The 10,541-nt window shown below is 35.7% G+C and overlaps 3 protein-coding genes across 3 annotated transcripts; 1 reads left to right on the top strand and 2 right to left on the bottom strand.

Moving 5' to 3' along the window:
• Window positions 1–1,917: 1,917 nt before the first annotated feature.
• Window positions 1,918–2,736, bottom strand: LOC145067410 (uncharacterized). Its single transcript, XM_079014561.1, has one exon. The coding sequence runs from the start codon at window positions 2,734–2,736 to the stop codon at window positions 1,918–1,920; it is 819 nt and encodes a 272-aa protein (XP_078870687.1).
• Window positions 2,737–3,243: 507 nt separating this feature from the next.
• LOC145066108 (CwfJ-like family protein / zinc finger (CCCH-type) family protein) lies at window positions 3,244–5,990 on the bottom strand. The gene is made up of 8 exons (XM_079013287.1): window positions 5,841–5,990; window positions 5,476–5,749; window positions 5,222–5,346; window positions 5,001–5,125; window positions 4,800–4,917; window positions 3,958–4,723; window positions 3,625–3,770; window positions 3,244–3,512 (listed from the first exon to the last, which is right to left on the bottom strand). The coding sequence occupies exons 1-8, from the start codon at window positions 5,973–5,975 to the stop codon at window positions 3,384–3,386; spliced, it is 1,818 nt and encodes a 605-aa protein (XP_078869413.1). The 5' UTR covers window positions 5,976–5,990; the 3' UTR covers window positions 3,244–3,383.
• Window positions 5,991–6,974: 984 nt separating this feature from the next.
• Window positions 6,975–10,484, top strand: LOC145067409 (uncharacterized). Its single transcript, XM_079014560.1, has 4 exons — window positions 6,975–7,919; window positions 8,004–8,470; window positions 8,542–9,925; window positions 10,003–10,484. The coding sequence occupies exons 1-4, from the start codon at window positions 6,975–6,977 to the stop codon at window positions 10,297–10,299; spliced, it is 3,093 nt and encodes a 1,030-aa protein (XP_078870686.1). The 3' UTR covers window positions 10,300–10,484.
• Window positions 10,485–10,541: the final 57 nt, after the last annotated feature.

Genomic DNA, 10,541 nt, shown 5'->3' with positions numbered 1-10,541 from the left:
GTGGTTTTGGAATTAAACTGCATCACAATTTTGCATAACAGTTACGTAAGACTTAGACATAGCAACAAAATATTTACAACATCAGATTTCTTGCATAAGGACAGTTACATACCAACATAATATTCATACCAAAAGATTACTTCCTTAAGTGTTGCATAGGTACATATTGTTTATTTATAGTAGAACATCACTAAATAGATAAACATATTACTTATAAGGATGCTTGTCTTCAGGGAGTTTCTTGATTTGTTGTTTGAGATTGTTGATAAGGGTGTAATATTTTTCCTGCATTTCATGGATGGTGTTGGTCATTTTTGCTGTCTTGTAGTGGTTGTCAAGCAGCACATGTTACGTAGTGTTTGAACGTCAATGTCGTCACCGTGATTTGTTATAGATAGTCGGATATTTTCGTCAATTGTGAAACTTTCTTCTAACCTCGATTGAGTTGCTTCAAGTATGTCTACAATTTCTCTAAGGAAGGAAGTCGATCATAATCATCAAAGTGTTATTGAAATCTGTACTATTCATTTTGATATTTATGATGCGATGTGGTTTAGATTTAGTTTTCAAAGTTACAATTTATATGTGTGGTATATTGTCATTTTGTGCATGTAGATAATGTAAGTTGCAGTTATAGACTTCCATATGTGATGTTTTCCTGTTTGTAGCATTGCTTATTGATTAATTGCAAAGTAATCGAGAATAGTACGTGGCTTGTTATGTAGTGGGTTGGTAACAAATGCTATAGTAGGTTACAGTTGAAGATTATTATTATATGATGACAACTTTAAGTAAGTAAAAAACAATAATAGTAAATAAAATTTATAAACGTGTGGTATATTGTCATTTTGTGCATGTAAATAATGTAAGCTGTAGTTATAGACTTCCATGTGTGATGTTTTCCTGGTTGTAGCATTGCTTATTGATTAATTGCAAAGTAATCAAGAATAGTACGTGGCTTGTTATGCAGTGGATTGGTAACAAATGCTATAGTAGGTTACAGTTGAAGATTATTATTATATGATGACAAGTTTAAGTAAATAAAAAACAATAATAGTAAATAAAATTTATAAAAACTTATAAACGTGTGTATGGTTAGTTACGTAGAAAAATTTAGTTGGAATATTACTTTGATGTTTTCTAATAATATATTTTTATTTAGGTCGTATTAATTTAGTTTATATGAATATGTAATTTTTTTTAACCGACTCTTATTGTGATGTTGTATAAATATATATTTTTGTTTTACATAAAGTCAATTACATTTTTATTTATTTATTATCTTATAGAAAAGGTAAACAGTAAACTATTATAGGTTGTAGTTGATAAGATATTAGTAGAGTTAGATATGTGCCCCAAAGTTGATAAGATATTAGTAAGCTATTATAGGTTGTAATTGATAAGATATTAGTAAAGAAAAGAAACAGAAGGAAAGATATGTGTCCCAAAGTGAAAAAGCGAAGACTCCCGTTTGCAATGAAGAAAGAGAAGAAAGTATGTTTTTCAAGGTTTTAAGCTTTTATGTTATATATAATATAGGTTATTATCCAAAAAAAAACCCATGAGAATGGCATTATAAACGAGAATGCGAAATAATAATAATAATAATAATAATAAAAGAAACAAACCATGACAAAAGAATTTCCATTAATTTATCAATCTTTGCTGATAACCTATAATGGTGACAGTTTATAAGGATTACATGCTTAAAGCATAGAAAATTTAGTAAAAATAATAGAGTATAAGTCTAGAATAATAACTTATTTTGATTAATCATTTTAAATAAAAACCTAAAACAAAACAACAACATACTTAAGACCATAACTTATGTTCAACAATCATAAAAATGTATTTCTAGTGCAAACACAACCACCAACAAAAACAAAACAAAACTTGAGAATTTGATTCATATTTCACCTACACTTTTGTAATCCCATTCTCACGAATAAGATCCTCCTTTCTTTGATAAATCGGCAATGCTAATGAATCAAAAAACTTCAAATGAAACGATTTCACCCCCACCCATTTCTTAGGCACCACCTCCACCACTCCACCGACGGCAGCCACCACATTATCAACAATCTCCTCCACATCCATTCCTTCAAATTTACCAACTTTCACCACACTACAAGTCCCTTTACTTAACCACAACAAAGAAGAACAAAACCCCATTTCAATCTCCTCTTTCCAATCGCCATCTCGCTTTAATTCCACCGGCACCGGAATCTTTTTCTTGTTCTTGTAGAACACCTTGCCCAATATCCCCGGCAGCATGTCGATTACTCGCCGGTCAGCCAAGAAGATATCGAATGAGTTTAATAGTTCCATTTTTGATTCAAATGATCTGTAATCTGATTTGAGCTTGGAGAGTTTGAGGATTTTCGAGATGGGTATGCCTAAAGATTTGATTTTTTTGTCGGCGAATTCGACGGTTAGTTTCTGAGAGTTGGGTTTTGGCCGGTCATCGATTATGAGACAACTGCGGGAGAATTCCGGCGAAGTTTGTAGAGAGTGGGGAATGGGTATTTTGTTAGGGCTTTTGGTGAAGTCTTTGTTTGGGATTTTCTTGAGAGTTAAGAGAAGATAGATGAAATCATCAACGTCGCCGGAAATCGACTCTTTCTGATCGGAGACTTGCTTTCTTTTCCATTTAATCAAAGACATGAGAGCTTTCCTGACTGTATCTCGATGGATTCTCTGTTTTGATTGATCCTCGCCGGAGGTAACTGGAGCCATGCGTAGGATCGAACTTGGGAGTTGTTTCCGGCGCCGCAGGGGTAGGGTTATGGTGGGTTTTACAACGTATCAACTCTTTGACGTCTTTTTTAAAGGGAAAAGATGTTATATTGTGAAAGACAATAATACCCTCGAACAGTGAAACAAAAAAACATCTTAAACATCTCCCCACTCCACTCCAACCCAAAAATCAAAACTCAATTTTTCAATCAAATTTGATGTTAAATTTCTCCAATTCAATATCATTTTTCACATAACATTGATGTTGATGAATTGGCTCTTTTAATATTCATTTATACTATGTATGTTGATGAATTAGTTATGTTTTGTGATTGAAAATACTTGGTACTTGATGTTTTACAAAACCAGGATAAAATTTTCTCAAAGGGGCTGTTATATCATCCGAAGATATTAATAAGATTAATTCTAGTATTTGATCAACTTAGTAATATAATATTATTAAACTACTCCTATTTGACAAGTCAAACTCTACTACATTTTAGAGCATAGAAAAATAGAAATCATAAGATTTTTTTTACCAATAACGTTTTCCACACCAAAAAAAAGATGAAAAAAAAAATGACTTGGTCAATTGGATCATGTAAACAACTTTCCACAATTTCCTATGCTCAATACACATTCATGAATTAGTTATTCGGATCATATTCTTGGAAACTCGTCTTAAATCTTTCAACCATTTTTAATTCTTCATCTTTGCTAAGCTTACAATTCCGCCAATCAGCCCTATCTGCCATGTTTAACAACCCTGCCAAAACCTGCAATTCACAAAAAAAAAAAAATTCCCATTTCCATTATATATCCATAAATTTTATACACCAAATAATAATAATAATAATAATAATAATAATAATAATAATAATTTATTACCTCACGACCAAATTGCACTGGAAATTTCTCATTCTCTTCAACCACATGTGATAATATTATACCTCCAGGGAGTTCCACATAAAATAAACTACTTTTTCCATCATACTCCCTACGCACCAATTTTCTTCCCTCTGAACTCTTGTCACCTACAATAATAATAATAATAATAATAATAATAATAAAGGATCAAGATTCAACCTAATGACCATTTTACCCTTACATTAAGTCAGTTTTTTTTTTGGCTTAACCCATTAAGTCATTCCGTCTAGATAAAAACAAACAAAAGTACTTAAAACATTAAGCTTATTAAGTAAAAAAGAAACAGCCACTTACTTTTAAGCACCATAAACTTGAATCCCAACTTTTCAGCAGCTAAATTGAAGATATCCTGAACAGCAGATGCTCTTGATAAAGGAACTGGAATCGCCTGTAGATTAGCATGAGTTGCTCTTACATAAACCCACTCAAAGAAAACAACTTCTTTTCCATGGTTCTTGAAATAATCTTTAAGACTCTTCTGAAATTTAACCAACTCTATCTCACATTCTGGAGGTGAAGTGAGAGTATTTGGTAGATGTTCAATTGGTAATATGAGTACATGATCTTGAACCAATGGCCCTTTAGCAAGAGCACAGTAGCAATTCTCACCAACACTGGTAATCAAATGTGATTCCACATTTGGACTCGATAAACAAAACCAACATTCCTTTGATCTTGAATTTCCTTTTTCCTGCAAACTATGTTTATAGCTGCAATCTTCACCTCTTTCACATTTCCCTTTATTCAAAAACTCAAAACATACACCTCTCATGGACTGTTCCCTTGCTTCCATATCATGGCGAAAGTGACACGTGTCGCCACGTGGACAAGAACCGGAAGAAATGAATTTGAAACACAACTTATCACTCTCACCACTTCCAAGTTTTTGTCTTTTTGAGACATCATATCGCCAATACTGTGAATCTGAAAGACTTTCAGCAGATCTTTTTTCTGGTTCTGCTTGAGTATATGGAGATAAGGTGGTGTTTGGTGGTTTAGTAGATATCTCAGTAGAAGACATGGTAGATGCTGGAGTTGGAGAAATTGCATGAATAAATTTCTGAGAGAAATTTACACATAGCAAGAAAATGAGGATTAATAATAGTTAAATAGTTGACTAAAAGTGTAAAACCAACCTGCTTAGATGCATTTCCTACTGGGGCTAATCCAATAAAACGGGTTGCATGTGCAGCATCATCATTCATATATGGTTCTCTGGCATAATATACACCCTTAGATCCTGCAACATGATACCTACCATAGACCATAGACCATAAGAGCAACTTTAATTAAGATCAACCATAAATAAACTTGTCACATTTGAATTTTAAACTTACCGGGGTTTGATTTCTGCAACTAGCTCTGATATTGCAGCATCACTACCTGTGGAATCTGATATTCCTGGAGGAATATTGGATGTTGAAGCTCTATTCAAGATTCCATCGGGCCATTCATTAGTGAGTAGTAGTTAAGGAAATGAAACCTTATGATATAAACTCATCACCCATGTAACTATAAGAAATAGAATGGAGTGAAAGAGGTAAGAAGGATATGTGAGGAATATGTCTATGATTCCAGGTTCTTCAGCTAATGCCCTCAGAGCATCGATGTCATCTTGAGTATAAGTTCCATAAATTAGACCACTTGGTGATCGCCTACCAGACAAGTATGCCACAGATAAACCTAGATATGAGTACGGTAATCAGCAATCACAGTTAGGTTAACTACTGAAACGAAAAGAAGTTGGAAGATAACAAGTACATTTCTATTGCATTATAGATTTATTATCCATTCTAACAATCAAAAACATACCATGGGGTGTGAACTTGCCACTGCCTTTCAACCAGTACAAATTATCCCGAATCTTCAAGCCATCCATCTTAAACCCTTGATTACCAGTCTCCTTCGCAGCAGCTGATAGGACCTTGGCAGCTCCAGCTCCATAATCGCCGATGAAATAGGTCGGTAGCGGGATATTCTTCCGACCTTCTACGTACTCAGTCAGCTCCTCCAAATGCTCGGACGATTCCGGGAAGAACTGCCCGACGCATAATACGGCATCAAATGGACCGGTTGATTTATTAACCTAAAACCACAAAACAAAGTGCAAAATTCAAAAAACTGAATATCAATTCTTACGCATATTAACATATAAATGACTGTGTTTGTATATATACCGACGAAACGCGTTTGAAGAGCTGATTTAGGTGGCCAAGGGGATCTCCAGTCAATAGAATCCTTGGAGGCGCCATTAGAGGGATAGAGAAGGAGACCGGAGGAGAGTTTGAGATCATCGGCGGCGGTTGGCCCATGGAGCTTTAGTTGAGCTTTTCATTTGGGCCAAATGGCCCAATAAGCAAAATCAAACTTCTTATAAGCTTTGAGTTGAAAATGGGTTTCCATACAAAAGTACGTTCTCGTTGTCTACGACTTCCCGAATAAATAAAGAAATTTTTTTTTTTTTGTTATATGACCACAATTTGATAAATTGATAAATGTTAATTTATGATAATTATACTATATATTAAAATTATTTATCCTTAGCTACAGTAAAGTGGTTAAGAGATTGACATAAATGGTCCCTCAATTATTAATATACTAATGGGATAATGTCATAAAAAGCCTTAATTTTGTAAAAAAAAGTCGGTTTTACCCTCCGACGGGTTTTTGTGTCATTAATGCCGCATACTTGTCTCACTTTTTGCGTTTATGCCAAATACCCGGTTGCAAGAGGGTTTACCGGTTACCCCTCTACTTACCCCTCAACTTTTCCAACCGTTTCTTAACTAATGAAGAAATTAACCCCGTTTGGTAAACGTTAGACATAGAGCTCCACACCCTCTCTCCGAAGCGTCAACTCAATCGCAGTCAATCGTAGTCTACTGAGAAAAATCTTGGGCTTTTGGAAGGGAATCATCACGAAATTTGGGTATTTGAAGAGGATTAGGTCTACATTGTTGGTATCGTTGTTCTAGCAGGAAGATAGTTGGGTGATAGTCTCGTTGAGTTGTTGAACCAGTAAGTTTCTCAAATCCATGATTAAAGCAATTATCTAGTTAAAATTCTTCAATTTTGTTTGTAAAATCTTTTTGATTTTGCAGGTAACTGTAATGGCTTCATCGGATGACGTTTTCAAAGAACTATTTGCTAGTATATACGAGCCCTTCTCTGGACTAAATGAGATGGATTATGAGCTCCATGGTATTTATATGGATCACGAACCAGAGCATGAGTTCGTGACTGCGCTTGATAAATGTAGGGACGTCTTTCTCAATGTTCTACTTAGTGATGAAAACCTAAGGAATTCAAGCATGGCTGATGAAATCAGAGCACAAGTTTATCATGCTAATGAATGGCAAAGTGATGAAGAAGGTGAACAAGAGGCGGTGAAGAATAAGTACAGAATTCATGATCCAAACACACCATGGGATAAGATGGAACCTAAGGTAGGTGATATGTTTGAGTCTCCTGCACAACTTAAGTTTTGTATTCAAAATTATGGGGTGTCAAATGGATATCAGATATACTTTGAAAAATGTGATAAAACTAGACTAGTTGCAAGATGTGGGAAGAGGACAGAGATGAATGATTGTCCTTTCAGATTGTATGCTGGATGGATGTACAATGAAAAATCATTTCAAGTTAAAAATTTGGTTGGAGAGCATCGTTGCAGTAGGAAGTTCAAATTTGGAAGTCTTGTTTCCCCTGAATGGATAGGTAGGCATTACATTACTGAAATTGCAAACACACCTAAGATGAAACTTAGGGACATGATTGCCGATATCAAACAAAGGTTGAGATGTGTAGTATCCATTGGGCAAGTCCGTAGGGCAAAAAAATGGGCCACTGAGTTGATTGAAGGAAAACTAACTGAACATTATGCTAGGGTATGGGATTATGCTGATGAATTATTAAGGTCCAACCCAGGTTCAACATGCAAAGTTAGTGTCACTGTCAATCCAGATGGGAAGAACTACTTCCACAAATTTTACATTGGTTTCAAAGCTTTAAGTGATGGATGGAAATTAGGGTGTAGAAGAGTAATTGGTTTGGATGGATGCTTCCTGAAAGGACAGGTGAAGGGTGAGTTGTTGACTGCCATTGGTAGAGATGCTAATAACCAGGTGTATCCTATAGCATGGGCTGTTGTTGATGTTGAAAACAAGCCTAACTGGACTTGGTTTATTGAGCTTCTTAGAGATAGTGTAGACCTTCATGATGGCAGAGGATTGGTGGTGATATCTGACCAACATAAGGTCTGTTTTCAATACTCCATTTCATATAAATGTTAATACAATTTAAAAGGGATGCATATTGACTTGAATGTTCTTGTCTTGTAGGGATTGGTTGAAGCTGTAAAAGATATACTCCCAAATGTTGAGCACAGGCAATGTGCCAGGCATGTTTATGCCAATTTCAAGAAAGCATACACAGGGTTGGAGTTCAAGAAATTATTTTGGGCTGCATCAATGAGTTGTGTAGAAAGTGACTTTATGAGGCACATGGAAACCATCAAGAAGTTGAGCCCATCTGCATATGAGTACTTGATGTCAAGACAACCAAAAACATGGTGTAGAGCTTACTTTGATAGGGGTTATGCGTGTGAAGCAGTTGAGAATGAAATCTCTGAGTGTTTCAACTCAATCATTGTTGATGCTAGGAAAAAACCCCTTATCACAATGCTTGAGGAGATCAGGATATATATAATGGACAGGTTTTCCCACATGATAGAGGAAAATATTAAATGGAAATCAAATGTTTGTCCTGCTATACTTAGGAAAATGCAGCTGTTTGGGAAAAATATGAGGTATGCATAAAAGAAATTTAACATTTGTTGTTTCTTTTTATTATTCTTACTTACTATACCAACTTATGCAGGTTATGGGTTGTAGTTCATAGTCAAGGACATGTTTTTGAAGCTAGAAGAGGATGTGACAGCTATATGGTGGACTTGGACAGCAGGACTTGCAGTTGCAGATTATGGGATTTGTCTGGGATCCCATGTGTACATGCAAATGCAGCCATCAACTACATCAATCAAACACCAGATGTATATATTGATGGGTACTTTTCAAAGGAAAATTTTAAAAAGTCTTACTCCTCTAATATAAAACCAGTGAATGGGAGTAATCTTTGGAGCCAAACTGGATTCATAAAGCCATTGCCTCCTTTGGCTAGGAGAATGCCAGGTAGGCCTACTACCAAAAGGAAGAGGCATGCTAGTGAGCAAGAGGGGAGGTTTTCATCAACAAGGGTATTTGTACCAAGAACAGTAAGATGTGGGAAATGCTTAGAGTATGGCCATAATAAAAAAAGTTGTAAGAATGAGAAAAAACCAGTAGTACCCTTGCTACCAAAGAAAAGAGGCAGACCAAGGAAACATCCATTGTTAACTGAATATGATGAGTCATTAAGAGCTTCTCAATCCAGTCAGCCTCCAATGCAGAAAAACAAGTCAAAGAAAGAAGCATCAAGTTCCAAGGTTTTAAAAGCCTCAAGGTCCAAAAAAGAAGCAACTGAATTTGATGAATCATTAAGAGCTTCTAAATCCAGTCAGCCTCTAAAGAAGAAAAACAAGTCAAAGAAAGAAGCATCAAGTTCCAAGGTTTTAAAAGCATCAAGGTCCAAAAAAGAGGCTACTTCACCTCATAAAGAAGATGTTTCTGCAACTCAAAAAGAAGTTGTTGATGGTATTCAGATTGGGGAAGGTGATGGAATTCAGAATGAGGATCATGGTGATAGTATTGAGCCTGGGGATCATGGTGATGATATTCAGATTGGGGAAGGTGGTGGTATTGAGACTGGGGGTCATGGTGATGATATTCAGATTGGGGAAGGTGGTGGTATTGAGACTGGGGGTCATGGTGATGATATTCAGACTGGGGATGTTAATGATGTTATTGTTGAAGATTGTCATATTGTTGAAGAAGTAGAAGTGGTTGATGTTGGAAAAGAAGATGTTTTGCTTCCAAGGGTTGGTTTAGATCTACACAAAGTGCTTGATGAGGTTGAGCAGGGGCTGGACGAAATATTAGGGGAGGGTAGTTTTCAACAACAATCAGAAACCTATGATGCTACTCAATCAGATTATGAGGGTAATGTTGAGTTTAATGATGGAAAAGCTGATGGTGTCCTTGTAGATAAGGTAAAACTGGATGCTGAACAGATTGCATCGATGTTGGAAGCAGGATATAGCATGGAAGAAATTGAAGGTATGGAAGGGGTAGAACTGGAACTGGATGACATGCTACCTGTTGAGCTGGTAAGAAATTATTTTTTTGTAAGTGTTTTTCATTATTTTTCTCCAATTTAATTTATTTATGTAATTATCAATATCAGGATATGGAAGATGTATTGGATCATCCTTCTGATAATGATGATGAGGCTGTTATTGATGATGTTGATGGTATTGTTGATGGTGGTGGTGAACAAGAAGAAGGAGGTGATGATGGTCACTTGGGTGATGATGAAGGTGAACAAGAAGAAAGAGGTGATGATGAAGGTCCTGATGATGTCCCTAGATTGACAAGGTTGAGAAAACCCTCTGAAAGGATCATTTTGCAGAAGTTGAAGAAGACGGTGCTTGACAAAAATGGAGGTGGTTCATCTGCTAGCAATCCAGTTAGGTTGGAGTAGTTGGTTAAGTGTTTTGGGGGTGTAGTGGGGAGGGTAAACACGGGCAGATGGAGCCCTTTTTGCTAAATATTATTGTCATTCCACCCACTAAATGCAGCATACATCCACTTGTTTTATGTTATAAACTTGGTTGCCTTTTTTGATAATTTATTTAGGTTTTTGGATACAATTGGATGGCTGCTACGTATTAGTGAGATGTAAAAAACCTTATGCAATTAATACACCCCCTTTTATTTGTGTTA

This window comes from Lactuca serriola, chromosome 8, assembly GCF_051521515.1.
Source record: "Lactuca serriola cultivar US96UC23 chromosome 8, Lser_US96UC23_V15, whole genome shotgun sequence".
Lineage (NCBI taxonomy): Eukaryota > Viridiplantae > Streptophyta > Magnoliopsida > Asterales > Asteraceae > Lactuca > Lactuca serriola.
Note: the sequence above shows the minus strand (reverse complement) of the source record. Positions and strands in the feature narration are given on the sequence as shown.